The sequence below is a fragment of the Pseudocercospora fijiensis genome (genome assembly GCF_000340215.1).
Source record: "Pseudocercospora fijiensis CIRAD86 unplaced genomic scaffold MYCFIscaffold_6, whole genome shotgun sequence".
Taxonomy (NCBI): Eukaryota; Fungi; Ascomycota; class Dothideomycetes; order Mycosphaerellales; family Mycosphaerellaceae; genus Pseudocercospora; species Pseudocercospora fijiensis.
The window spans coordinates 3,141,444-3,155,904 of NW_006921537.1; the positions used below are offsets into that span (position 1 = coordinate 3,141,444).

At 45.1% G+C, this 14,461-nt stretch overlaps 3 protein-coding genes across 3 annotated transcripts; all 3 read left to right on the forward strand.

The window, feature by feature from the left end:
- The first annotated feature begins 93 nt into the window (after positions 1-93).
- On the forward strand, positions 94-1,252 carry MYCFIDRAFT_87993 (uncharacterized protein). Its single transcript, XM_007930300.1, has 2 exons — positions 94-752; positions 812-1,252. Exons 1-2 carry the CDS (start codon positions 224-226, stop codon positions 1,000-1,002), a joined length of 720 nt encoding a protein of 239 aa, XP_007928491.1. The 5' UTR covers positions 94-223; the 3' UTR covers positions 1,003-1,252.
- An 8,667-nt stretch (positions 1,253-9,919) lies between these two features.
- MYCFIDRAFT_140021 (uncharacterized protein) lies at positions 9,920-12,841 on the forward strand (the record flags this gene model as incomplete). Its single annotated transcript, XM_007930301.1, has 2 exons — positions 9,920-11,920; positions 12,026-12,841. The coding sequence occupies 2 exons, from the start codon at positions 9,920-9,922 to the stop codon at positions 12,839-12,841; spliced, it is 2,817 nt and encodes a 938-aa protein (XP_007928492.1).
- Positions 12,842-13,363: 522 nt separating this feature from the next.
- Positions 13,364-14,056, forward strand: MYCFIDRAFT_81333 (uncharacterized protein; the record flags this gene model as incomplete). Its single annotated transcript, XM_007930302.1, has 1 exon — positions 13,364-14,056. One exon carries the CDS (start codon positions 13,364-13,366, stop codon positions 14,054-14,056), a length of 693 nt encoding a protein of 230 aa, XP_007928493.1.
- Between the last annotated feature and the right edge of the window lie 405 nt (positions 14,057-14,461).

A 14,461-nucleotide genomic window follows, 5' to 3' on the forward strand; every position in this document is an offset into this window, starting at 1 on the left:
CCTCGTGGAGTCGCTTGCTGCTGTGCACGCGGTACATTTTAAGAGTAGCTCGTTCGCACCAACCCTTCCTCACCATCTCTCTCGAGCCTTGGTCACAGCTCGACTTTTCCTACATTCAATCGCTACACAACAGCACCTTTCGCTTCGGCAGACATATCGGAACACACACTACCCTCCGCCTTCCCAGTAACACCCAATCAGCTTCCACCACACACCCGACAAGATGCGCGCTACTCTCGCATTCGCAGCCGCTGCCTTCGCCACAACGGTCCTCGCCGCTCCAGCACCAGGCTGGGACCAAGACGGCAAATGGAAGAATGAATGGCGCGGACAAAGCTACGGCGGCAAAGGCAAAGGTCGCGGCCACGCCTACTGCCCTCCAGACCAGGAGCCCGAAACCCAATGCCTAACACCAGAACAATGGACCGCCGGCGCCGAAATCTTCCGCCAACTCATCACCAACTACTCCGACCCCTTCGCCCTCGAAGCCCTCACCGAAGACTTCGTCGACTACTCCTCCGCCGTCAACATCATCCGTAACCGCGGCAACGACTACCCTTTCGTCGTCGACGCCATAACTTTCGACGGACGCGCAGCCTTCATGGCTGCGCAAGGAGCCCAGCCTCTCATCCCATTCGAAACTCTCGGGACGTGGGGAGGTTGCGACACCATTTCCACACGCTGGAAAACAACCCGTTCTGCCAACGGCCAAGCATCCGAATCCAACGACATCCCAGTCGTCGGCTTAGGTGGTAAGTCTCATCCCATCCCATCAACCTCTCGAATTCTAACCTTTTTTCTTCTTTTCCAGTTCTCAAAACCCGCCCCGACCCCGACAACCAATACGGTTTCCGCGTCGCGGAACTCTACTCGGAATTCAACGCCGCCGCTTGGCTTGTGAATAATGGTGTCTTCACGCCTTCGGCTGTCACGACTACGAATTTCCCGGAGGCTACGGCTGGGCCGCAGAAACGTGCGCCTCCGCCTTGGGCTGGGATTTGAAGGGAAGGGGTATTGTAGATGAGTGACGGACGGGTACGAAAAGGAGAAGGGAAGGGTTACACAGGACCCATGGCGTTTTTGTTTCGTTTGTTTCAATCTTGCATGTGAATAAAGCTAACTTCAGATTTATTGTTTATTAGGAGAGCGAAAATGAGGGGGTTTTGTATATTTGTAATTGCTCTTTTACTTCTTTAATCGGTTATATTACCTTCGCTTTATCTATCTATCTATCTAACCTACTTCTTTCTAATCTACTAACTTTTAATTATACTTCTAACTAGTTCTTATAATACCTATTAGGATCTTTAAATTAAAGAGCTATAGGAGAGGAGGCCTTAAGTTTCGCTTCTATTAGGATTTCCGATTAGTAGAAAGGTAATATCTACCTACCTACCTACCTTATCTCTTATAGGAGGATAATTTTACTTTACTTACTCGGTAAGTATAGAAGATACTAAAGTCGAGATATAACCTCTAAAAAGCGGATAACTATTAAAGTAACTTACTTATTTCTAAAGGAATATATAACTTACTATATACCTAGTACTTTTCTCTTTAAGTTAACTTAAATTATATATCCCTTTTTTTCTCTTTTTAACTCGTTCTAAAAACTAGAGTTATTAGAAAAAAATACTACTAGTATTAGTAGGGAGTAGAGGACTTCCGACTATCTAGCTAGTTAAGCTAATATATTCCCGGATAATTTACTTCGTCTTATTACTAGGTTAGAAGAATCGTACTTTCCTAGATAGGGTATTATTATTACTACTATAGGTTAAGAGATTACCGTTAGTTAATTTTAGGAAGGCGTTAATATTATTATTTAGGCTTGTTTAGGATTTCCTACTAGAAAATTTTCTTAATTTATATTATTAGTTATATTTCTTTTTATTTCGTTCGTCGATATTAGTATAAGAAGGGTATATTAGCAGGTAGATAGGGTAGTAGTAGGTACGAGTAGCATTCGACAAGGAGCTAGGAGGAGAGGGAGGAAGGCAGGCAAGTTAGCCTATTGCTAAGCGCTAAGCCCTACCTAAGGCACTAAGACCCTAGCTTTACTTAGCCTAGTTATATACTAATTACGTATAGCCTCTTTAGCCCTAATATAAGACCCTAGCTTTACTTAGCCTAGTTATATGCTAATTACGTATAGCCTCTTTAGCCCTAATATACGCTTCCCTTCTAAAGGCCGCGCCCTTATAGCCGGTCTTTGTTCTAGTCGCAACCTCTATTGCTACTAACTTAGCAGGTCTAATAAGCCGCTTAGTCCGCGCTAAATTGAACGTATAACTACCGATTATATAACTATATTAAACCTTACCTTCTAATATAATGTCTAACTCTAACTACGCTATCCTTATATATAATAAAGTAATATATAACTACAAGAATTGAGGACTATCGACTAATTACAATACGAGCGCGTCTTCCCTACTATAATAGATAGACGTACGAGGTATTGCAGCCCTACCTCCGTTCTAAGTAATATCGTACCGAGTTCTTTACGTCTACTCTTAAAAGACCTAGCAATGTCCGCTTCCGAGGGTTGTTCTTATTATTACGAGGGCTATTATTTACTATCGTAGTTTTACTAGCCCTAATTAGTTAGGTTTAGTAGCCTTCGATTATTAATCTTATCTTATCTTTTAAAAAACACAGCTCGTCTAGTTTCTATAAATAAAGGCTATTATAAGTATAGTAGTAGAGATTCGCCTCGCTTAAAGGGTTAGATAGATTAAGGAGTAACCTATTATTCGCAAGATCGACCCCGGCTAGCTTAGCTCTATAGTTTTTACTTTTAGTTAGTCTATTAGTCGCTTAATCTTTTAGGCGGCTTAAAGTTTTAATTAAAGTTTTAATTAAAGGTGCCTTAGGCTCGTAGTATAGGTAAGGTTATATCTATAGGCGTAGTAATAATAGCAAGTAATATTAACAATAGCGGCGCTAGTCGTCTTAGCGCTAACTTTACCTTACTTTCGATTTCCTTCTTCGACTAATAATATACTCTATAATACCGTTACTAATATAGCCGCGCCGGCCGTATCGCCCTTTAGTATAAGCGTAATACCGTCGTTACTATTATCCTTACTAATACTATTCGCCTACGCGTACGCGCCGCCTCTATCGACCGCCTAGGCCTTAGGGCTCCGATAGGACGTAGAATAAGAGGGGCGCTAAGAGGAGGGTCTTATAGGGTACGCTAGTAAAGAGGTAGATTCCTTAAAAGAGTAGGCGATTAGTTAATAGTTATAGCGCGTTTATTAACGCTCGGTACGTATCTACTATAGTAGTATAGTCTTATTATCCTTTGTTGCTAACAATTGCTTGCCTCTAATTAGTTAGCTAATAGCACCCTAGGGGTAGTATTAATCCTAGGCCCTAATAGTAATATTATAGCCTCTTAACCTTCTTCTTGTCCTTTATACTAGTCTAATACTCGTCTAATAACTTAGTTATATCCTTAAAAGAGTCTTTAGCCTCCTACGAGTCCTATTTAGGTAAATAGCCTTGCTATCTTAGGAGGTACTCCTTCTTACCTTATCTAGTCCGATACTTTAGTATACGCTCTATAGACTACAGTTCTTTACTATTAGCTAAGACTTCTTCTAACTTAGCAGGCGCTTTATCGCCTTCGCGCTAGTAGTATAGTTTAAGGAGGGATATATAGAAGGTATTATAGATAGTATAATAGGGTAGAAGCTATAACTAGTAGGCCTACGCGGAAGAGCCCTTAACTTCTCGAATGCGGAATAGGCTAATATATCTCGGTACGAGCTTAGGTCTTGTTTTACTATTAGGTAATAGGTATTTACGGATACGGAGGTTCTTTGTACTAAGTATAACTATATCGCCTTGTTTAAAGGTTATCGGTATATAGCGCTTATCGTAGTAGGCCTTTTAATACTCTTAAGCCTTTGTTAGCTTCTTAGCTATCTTAGTATAGATTTCTCGCATCTTCTAGACACGTTCTATCGCCGCTAGTGTCTCTAGTACTTAACGCGCTTCCCTTTCCTTACGCTCGGCCTCGAGCGATAGTAGGTCTTATAGTATAGCAGCGTTCTAGCCTATTATAGCTATATATAGTAACACCTTAGTTAATAAGTAGACACTGTTATTGTATACGAATTTAGCTAGTTATAGGAGGTTAACCTAGTCGTTAGGGTTCTCGTTAATATAACTGCGTAGGTACTGCTATAGGGTAGCATTCTGCCTCTCTATTTGACCGTTAGTCTGTAGATAGAAGGCTGTTAATAGCCGATGCTTTAGTCTTAGCTATAGGTATATTTCGCTCTAATAGTGCGATATTAGTATCGATCTACGATTAGATACTATCCCCTTAGGGGTTCCCTAATAGGTGCAGAAGATGTTAGTCTATAGCGCCTCTACTATATTAATAGTAGTCTAATCCTTGCGCGCCGGGATGTATCGAGCGCCTTTAGTAAATCGATCTACTATAATAAGGATAGCATTATATATATCCTTACTGCCCCTACGCTTAGCAGGAGGAAGGCCTATAATAAAGTCTATTATTAGCTTAGCAAATAGCTTCTTTAGAACAGGGAGCGAAGACAACTCGCCGAACGGTAAGTGCTTCGGTGCTTTAACTCGCTAGTATACTATATAAGTCTATATATACTCCTTTATATACCGCTTACTATTTAGCTAGTAGTATATACGCGATAGTAACTCGTGCGACCTCTCTATGCTATAGTAACTAGCGAGTTTACTATTATAGTGCCTCTTTAAAAGCTCTTGTCTAATCGATTGTTTAGCGGGGACATAGTATCTGCCCTTAAACTTTAAGTAACCTTTGTCGTCGATCGACTAATTGTTATTACTCTTACTAGATCGAGTCGCCCGTCTACTTATAAGCTTATTAATACGCTCGATAGCAAAGGCGTCCCTCTACTAAGTACGTAACAGCTTATCTATAAACGATTAACTATCCCTATTTGTAAGGTTATTTAATAGCACCCTCGCTATCGAACGAGGTACGTATTATATATATCTAATAGTACTAGTAGCCGGAACTACTATAACCTCTTCTATAGTACTATCGCTATATAGGCTATTACTATAGATAGCAATGTCTTTAATCGAGTTATTATAGCTCGAGCGATCTACGTCCTTTCTAACGTATACTAGAAGAACGACAACTCCGCTATAGTATTTGTTGCCGCCGCGGGGTCCGGAAGTCCGCTTATCCTACGCTTGCTTATTAACAATACGGGCTATAGCAATCTTATACTATAGGGTTAGAAACAAAGAATTAATATATTAGGTCTCGCTATCGTAATTAGGTCGCCTCGATAGGCTATTAGTAGGGTTGCTTACGCCTAGCCGATATAATATATTAAAATCAAACCCGGCGAGGTAGACGGCCTATCTAGCCTATCGACCTATAACCCTAGTAACCTTAGTAATACTACGGAGGTTGTTATAGTCTATATAGACCTAAATAGTATGCTATACACTATCGAGATAGTGCCTCTAATACTTAAAGGCCTCGATAATAGCTAGGAGCTCTTACTTATAGGTCTCGTAGCGACGCTCTATATCGATTATCTTTCGTAAAAAGAAGGCAATTAGGTACTAGTAATTGTCCTTATCTGATTGCTATAATATAATAGCCGATATAGCGAACTGTAAAGCGTTAGTCTTAATACGGATCTGCTTGCTTAGTACAAAATAGTGCAATAAGGGGACTTTAGTAAATCGCTTCTTTAGACCGTTAAAAGCGGCTTGTGTCTTGTTAGTCTATTTAAATTCCCTAGACGGGTTAGCCTTAGTTTTAGTAAGCTTAGTTAGGGGCATTATATGCCGTAAATAGCCCTTAATAAAGCGGCGGTAGAAATTAGCGAAGCCGAGGAACGATTAAAGCTCCTTAATAGACGTAGGAATAGGCTATTTAGTAATTGTTTTAATCCGATTAGGATTAGCCTTAACACCCTCGGTTAATACGAGGAAGCTAAGGAAGGATACCTCTTTAGTAGTAAAGGTGCATTTAGAAGGTTTGCAATATAGTCTATAGGCTCGTAGGCGGTCGAGGACCTTACGTACTACGGCCTAGTATTCTATAATATTAGGTAAATGTGTGTAAACTAGGATGTTATCTAGGTAAACTATATAGAGATAGTCTAATAGGCCCGAAAGGGCCCGATTAATATAGGACTAGAATGTTATAGGGGCATTAGCTAGCCTAAATAGTATAACTAAGTACTCGAAATAGCTATAGCGAGTACGGAAGGCTGTCTTCTATTTATCGCCCTTGCGAATACGGATGCGGTAATAGGCGTCCTTAATATCTAATATAGTGTAGTAGTAGGTACTAGAAAGGCGGTTAAGGGTCTTATTAATAAGCGGGAGTAGATAGCGGTCTTTAATAGTAACAGCGTTAAGCCTACGATAGTCGATATATAGGCGTAGGCTACTATCCTTCTTTAGTACGAATAGGATAGGGGCGCTAGTAGGGCTGTTACTATACCGTATCCGGCTATTAGCTAGGTTCTCCTCTAGATACTTACGCAATATAGCAAGCTCTCGTTTACTAAGGTTATAGAGGGGACTAAAGGGAACCTCCTTGCCCTCTATAATATTAATCTTATAATCCGTCTCTTTAAATATAGGCAATGTCGATACTAAGTAGTGTTTAAATACATTAATATAGGTCTCTCGAATAGGCTCTAGTATACGAGCAAGCTAATTAGGGTCTATGCTATTAGGGGGCACAGGTTTATCGTTATTACTACTAAGTAGGTCGGTAGTTAGATTAGCTAAGGCGGGGGTTAGGTTGCTAATAAATAGGACCCTAATATTATTAGGACACTCGCTAATATCGATGTATTTAATGTCCTCTCTCCTAGCGATTCTAAATCGCTATTGTTAACTACCTAAGTCTATAACTATAGTATAGTGCTTAAGAACAGGGTTGCTAATAACAATAGTAGCTCCCCTATATAGGTTGTCTATATCTACTACGTAGGCAGTAAAGTCTAGTAGACGTTCATTTCCGAGGTCGTCTTTTAGAACTATAGGAATATAGTAGGCCCTATAGGTTAAGTGCCGAGCGTTATTGAACCAAGCAAGGGTTAGCAGGCTAGTCCTAGGCAGTTATCGAAGGTCTAATTGCTTAGCTAGGCGATAGCTAATAAGGGCACTAACTAAATTTCCTAGATCTAGTATAACCTTAGTTTAATAGTTAGTGCCCTTCGTATCCTATACAAGGTAGGAGCGTGTTATAGCTAGTACAATATCGATAGTCTTACGCCGTATAAGGCTAATAGTTAGTACGGCGCTTACTCTTTTTTCGAAGGTTAGCCTATAGGGGTAGCGTTAGCGGCTAAGAGGTGCTTCTTATACTTAGCGGAGGTACGGTTAATCTAGGCCTAATCCCTAGGTTTGTCGTATTAGCCTAGGAGATAGCTAGTACTATTATAGTTAAAGCACTTCAATCCGGTTAGTAGGTTGCCGTAGCTATTGTTACTATTATTAGCCGAGCGGTTAGCATTGTAGGGATACGAGCCCCTTCTACGGCCCCTATTACGGCCTCCTCTATATAGCCGACGGCTACAGCCTCTTCTACGGTTATTGTTACTGCTCCTATTATTAGTACTATTGTTTTAGTAGGAACCTTAGTTTCCCCTACGGGCACTACGGTTACTACGGTTAGTACTAGCTAGTCGGATCCTTAATTCTAGTCGTTATTAGAGCTAGATAGCTCGTTCGGCTATTTCTACTTCGACTATAAATTAAATGCGTATTAGGTTAGCTTATTCGAATATACGGCGACGGTCTAATTCGAGGATAAGTTCCTACCTAAGTTTTAGGCGTATCTCGGAGATCTATATAGAATTAGTCTTAGGCGGAAGGTCGTCTTTAAGGGTTTTTAAGTAGGCCTCGAATAAACGAGCCGATTAATTAGTCTTTTATTTAGCTCGAAGATATAGGTCCTAAGTATATTGTTGCCTTAGTATAGGGTTACTAAGGGTGTCTAGTATAATGGTTTTATAGGTTTGCTACTAAATAGCGGTTTAATTATCGAGGGAATCGAAATAGTTATCCTAGGTACGCTTTAGGTCGCTATTAATATACTATATAGCGTAGACAACTAATAAATAGTCGTCTAGAAGAGCCCTTAGTGCGTTTCGCTAGTTAAGCTTATAGTTACGAATATAGTCGTTATATTGCTTGCGACTAGATCCGTTAAACATAGTGCAGTCCTTAAGTTTAGCATCCTTCTTTTAGATAGGTAGTAAAGAAGGTCCTACTATAGGTTTAGTAGTAGTCGTTAGGGCTTCCTAAAGGCGACGGAGCTCGAGGAGGTTATCCTTTAGCTATTGCTCTTAACGTAGGGCAGTAAGCCTGTTTTAGGTAGCTTCTTAAAGTCTCCCTAATAGTTAAGGCCTAAAGGCTAGTTAGCTATATCGTCGATTAACAATATTATTAAGAATGTTGTTAATAGGCAATTCCGGATTATTACCTAGAATTATAGGTTCTTCTTTAGTAGGCTCTCCGGTAGGCTCTTTAGTAGGAGGCACTTTAGCAGGTGCTTTAGTAGGCACTTTAGTAGGCACTATGCTACTAGCATTGTCGTTGCTAGCGCTGCTAGCGGCGCCGCGATTGTTGTTTCGTAATAAGCCGGCTATTATAATAAGGGATAGTACTAATAATATATTATTAGCCCCTAAGATACGGATATAGCGGAATTAGTAGATATCGGTCTAGTATACTTAACTTAGTATAATAGGCCGTATAGAAGGCCTTGCTTAATAATTAGTACGGTTGTTTCGATAGAATAGTACGTATAGGTCCCGTTCTTTAGGCGTAATATAGTTAGATTAGTCTTGTTTGTAGCTATACCGCTAAAAGCTTGAAATAAGAACTATCTAGCTACTACCCTTAAAGGGTAGATCGAATACTATATAAGAAGGGTATATTAGTAGGTAGATAGGGTAGTAGTAGGTACGAGTAGTATTCGATAAGAAGCTAGGAGGAGAGGGAGGAAGGCAGGCAAGTTAGCCTATTGCTAAGCGCTAAGCCCTGCCTAAGGCACTAAGACCCTAGCTTTACTTAGCCTAGTTATATACTAATTACGTATAGCCTCTTTAGCCCTAATATAAGACCCTAGCTTTACTTAGCCTAGTTATATACTAATTACGTATAGCCTCTTTAGCCCTAACAATTAGGCTACTATTAAATCTCGATTCGGTATTAGAAATCGCTAGCTTTAGTAGGTAGGGGTTATATCGTACGCTATACCGAGAGTTTAATTAGTAAGCGCTACTATTAGGCTCGAGATATTAAGAAAGGCCTCTATCGATTCTATAGTACAATTAAGCGAGATAGCGGACGGTAGTAATCTCTAAAAACGGGATCTAACTAGTTAAAGCTAGCGTACTACCTAAAGGAATTATCTATACTTTTAAAAAGTTTACGTCTAACGCTTTTAAGCTAGCTGCCATTTACGGGGATTACTCCCGTCCGCTATCTCGCTTAATCGCACTGTATCTAGCTAGGGTAGCGTTAGTACAAGCCTAGAGAGCCTTACTCGTAGATCCTCTTATCTAACGCGGTAGAGTCCGTAGCTTTCGAAAGAAGCCGAGGGACTTTGCAGTAATCCTGCTGCTAGAGTAGTGTATAGAATAAGGCCAGCACTGTATCGATCATCGCATTTGTGCGGATAGTTCGCGTCTTGACAATGCAGTTCTAGGGAGGGAGGGAGTTCCGCTGCACATCGGTCCGATCGAATGCACACAGACCACGTCTTCGCGGGCCGATCGCAAGGTTCCAGCTTCACTTTCGCGCATTCACATGAAGACAGTCTCGATATGCTATCAACAAGGCTTCAATGCTCGATACATCGATTCTCAAGCGTTACTCACCACCATCGATAATGCCCTCACGATAACACGACGCGATGTTCAACTTCACGCCGCTCCTGGGCGCGCAGACAGCCTCGCCGGCCTCACAATCACTACTCGAGCTCGATGGAGGAGTCAAGATTCTGGTCGATGTTGGATGGGACGAGACATTCGACACGGGAAAGCTGCAGGCGCTGGAGAAGCATGTCTCGACGCTGTCGGTGATCCTTCTGACCCATGCGACCATTGAGCACATCGGAGCCTATGCGCATTGCTGCAAACATGTGCCTGGCTTCGCGAAAGTGCCTGTCTATGCGACTACACCTGTCGTCAATCTGGGCAGGACCCTCGCAGCAGACATCTACGCCTCCAGCCCATCGGCAGCGATCACAATACCAGCATCCAGTATTGGCCCTTTGAACTCGAATGCGACGCCGAATCTCCTCCTCCCCGCGCCCACGGCGGAAGAAGTCGCAACTTACTTCAGCGCGATTCATCCTTTGAAGTACTCCCAGCCACACCAACCTCTTCCGAGCCCGTGGAGTCCTCCGCTGGGCAACCTCACTATCACGGCTTACAGCGCAGGACACACGCCTGGTGGCACAATATGGCACATACAACACAGCTTGGAGAGCATCGTATATGCTGCAGACTGGAATCAGGGCAGGGAGAATCTGCTTTCTGGAGCGGCGTGGCTGGGTGGGAGCGGCGCTGGTGGAGGTGCAGAAATTATCGAGCCACTGCGGAGGCCGACAGCGCTGGTCTGCAGCAGCAGGGGCGTAGAAAAGACAGATGTGCTGCCTAGAAAGAAGAGAGACGAGACGCTCATCAGCCTGATAAGAGAAACAATAGCACAAGGTGGAAAAGTACTCATACCGACCGATTCGAGCGCAAGAGTGCTAGAGCTCGCATTCATTCTCAATCATACCTGGCGCGAAAACACCAGTGGACCGCATGCGGACACCTACAGGAATGCGAAAATCTATATGGCAAGCAAGAGCAGTACAAGCACGGTTAGGCAATTGCAGAGCATGCTCGAGTGGATGGACGACACCATCATTCAGGATGCGGAGCGTGCCATGAACAAGGGCCAGAGGGATGATGATAAGGCGCCAAATCTCTTGGACTGGAAGTTTGTGAAGCAGATTGAGCGTCAGACGCAGTTTGATCGTGCGCTGCGGAGAAGAAGTCCTTGTATCATGCTCGCGAGCGATGCTTCGATGGAATGGGGATATTCGCGGCAGGCGTTGGAGAAGCTCTCAGCAGATCCTCGAAACCTGGTCGTGCTGACGGAGAGCATCTCTCAAAGCCAGGCCGCTCATTCGAGCATTGCCACTCAGCTGGCAGATGCGTGGAAAGCGAGCAGTAAATCCATATCTCAGACAGGCGCCAAAGTGGTGGGCGCAGATGGCAAATCAATCCTCCTGCGCGATGCTTCAGTTGCAGACTTGACCGCAGATGAAGACGCCCTGTACCAGCAATACGCCGCGCGACAACGCCAGCTACACAGCACCCAACTCGGCGACAACACCGAGAACGATGCAACCACTACGGAAGTCGCCGATCAGGAAGCCGAAGAATCGTCAGATTCGGAAGATGAAGATGAGGACCCAGAACATCAAGGCCGCGCCTTGAATCTTTCTGCTCAGATGACGCAAAGCAATAAACGAAAGGCAGGTGTATCTGAGGCAGAGCTAGGCATCAATGTCTTGATCAGGAGCAAGAACGTGCACGATTATGACGTGCGGAATAAGCGTGGTCGGGAGAAGATGTTTCCATTCGTGTCGCGGCGGCCGAAGCATGATGACTATGGTGACATTATCAAGCCAGAAGATTATCTCCGCGCTGAAGAGCGAGACGATGTGGACGGTGTTGACATGCGCGATGGCGCTAAGCAGGGCGAAGCAGCGGTTGGACAGAAACGCAAATGGGACGATGTGGCCAACACCGCCGATAAGAAGGGCGCGAAGAAGCCGAAACAAGAGAAGCCGCCAAAACCTGCCAAGGTCGAACGAGAACCCGACGACATCGATGCTCTCATCGCTCGTGCTACTGGCGTTGCCGATGACGGAGCTGGCGTGGCAGGTGCCGATGGTGCTGAGTCTGAAGAGAGCAGTGACAGCGAAAGTGACTACGAGCCAGAAGACTCTGTGGACCAGCAGCGACCGCAGAAGCTTGTGTTTGTAGAACGGAGCTTGACACTGCAGCTCCGAATAGCCCATATCGACTTCTCCGGTCTTCACGAGAAGCGTGATCTGCAGATGTTGATACCGCTGATCAGACCGCGGAAGCTCATTTTGATATCTGGAGACACTAGCGAGACACAAGCACTTGCTGACGAGTGCCGACAGCTGCTTGCCGAGGGCGAGACGAAGTCGGCAGATGTGCTCGCTCCTGTTATAGGTGAGACTGTGGACGCCAGTGTCGATACCAACGCATGGACGCTCAAGCTCAGCCGACAGCTGGTGAAGAAGCTGACTTGGCAGAACGTCAAAGGTCTTGGTGTTGTTGCATTGACTGGCAGGCTTGATGCCGAGCCGATTGAGACATCAAGTCCAGCTGAAGAGGAGGCCGCAAGAAAGAAGCAGAAGCTGGCGAAGAAAAAGGAGGACGATGAGGCTGAGAAAGAGTCCAAGTCTGTCGCCATTCCAGCAATGCCCGTGCTCGACCTTCCAGCAACATCAGCGACTGCGACACAACAGCGTGTCACACAACCGGTGCACGTAGGAGATTTGCGACTCGCTGACTTGCGAAGGTTGATGCAAGCTTCGGGCCACACGGCAGAGTTCCGTGGTGAAGGTACGCTTCTCATTGACAGCACAGTCGTGGTGCGGAAGTCGGCCACGGGTAGGATCGAGGTGGAGACGCATCAGGGCGGGTTGTCGCAACCAGCCTATCGTACCAAGGAAAACGAGGGCAGCTTCTATGCTGTACGAAAGCTGATCTACGGCGGACTTGCTGTCGTTGCAGGAGTGTAGGTATAGTGGTGAGATACTCAGGAGAAGATATGTTGCAAGGTGCGGCATGCTTTGGCCTCATCTTTGACATTGATAGCACAGGGTACACATGCAGAATCGGCATATCACGAGAACGCCACTGTGCTATCTCGCGTTAACATCCCGCACCCTCGCCATGGGGACCGCACTGCTCACGTCAAGATTGCTGGAGTCATCCGGCGCATGACATTCCCTAAAGCGGATGTCTTCGATCTCGTCAAGTGCTCATTCGGGAATGCCTCATGGCGTTTGGGCTTCGCCTGACCGACCACGTTGCTCAGCACAAACCGACATGACCCATTCACCATTGTTTGCTCCAGCCATGTGCTGGCGGGCATTCAGATTTCCCATCTTCCAACACCTATAAGTCAATGGTCAATCTTCCCCATTGAACACATCAAGCTATCGAAGCAATCCGAACACAGTCGACCACCTCGACCACCCAAAGCTCTTCCAACTTACCAAGCCTCACCATCAATCCTCGCTGCTCCCCACAACGACCCCATGAACTTCGCCCCATACCAGTGGCGTCACGACCAAGGCTACCTCCCACCACCCGGAAGTGTCCCCATCCCAATCATCCCAGCCATGTCCGCCCCACAACTAGTCCACCAAATCGCCTACCAAACTGCTCCTCCTCCTCCTCCTCCAGCCTACTGCTTCCCACCCAATCAACCTTTCCTCGCCGCCTCCCCACCACCACCACCACCACCACCAAAACCCTGCTCCCAAGCTCCATCCCACACCTTCACAATCGCAACCCAAACCTCCGAACCCAAACCCCCTCCCGCCCCATCCACCGTCGCCTCTTCCAATGCCTACGCTCCCCCGACCCTCCGCCCGGGAACAAACTACCTCTTCCCTTCCAAATCCTCCCACACAATGCTGCACATCTTCTCCAAAGCCTCCACCAAAATCTGGGAACACGACTCCCCCCCAAAATCTCTAAATTTCAAAATTTTCAAAGTCGCCACGAATTTCCGGGTCAAGGATGTGATTGAACGGGTTTTGAAGACGGGGGATTGTGAGGGGTGGTGTGTTACGGAGGTTGTGGAGGTGGGGGGTGGGAGGTGGAGGAAGGGGACGACGGTGAAGTTTGGGGAGGAGAAGGGGTTGGGGACGTTGGCGGATATGGGGTGGAATGGGAGGAGGGGAGGGGAGTTGCCGCCGGTTTGGTTGGTTGTTCATAAGGAGTGATTGGGAGAGGGGTGGAGGATGTGATGGATGGGGGGTTGGTTTTGGATTTTAGAGGCTGGGTTGAGTGATGGGAGAGGATGGGAGGGTTATATTGACCCGGGCTGTTTTTCTTTGATGCATTGAGGGATGTGGTTGCGATACGTGTGAGTACTGGCTGCGAGGTGTTTTTTTTTTTGAACCCCTTATACGGCGTGGATTTCGTGGTTCAATTTGCAGGAAGCGAGCGATGGGCTGGACCCGTTTGGATGCTATGGCTGAGGAGCTCTGATATGTCTGCTCTGACTACTGCATGCAATCTTTCTGTCCATATACTCACACCTTCCAAGCTCGTGACTTTCTCACCTGCCGTCTGCATGAGCTGAGCAAATGCACTTGTGTAAGGTATATGCAGAAGCCCTGAGCACC

Coding starts and splice junctions, on each gene's coding strand:
- MYCFIDRAFT_87993 (XM_007930300.1), top strand. CDS start 224: ATGCGCGCTACTCTCGCATTCGCAGCCGCTGCCTTCGCCACAACGGTC. Junction 753..811: donor CCCAGTCGTCGGCTTAGGTG/GTAAGTCTCATC, acceptor CTTCTTTTCCAG/TTCTCAAAACCCGCCCCGAC.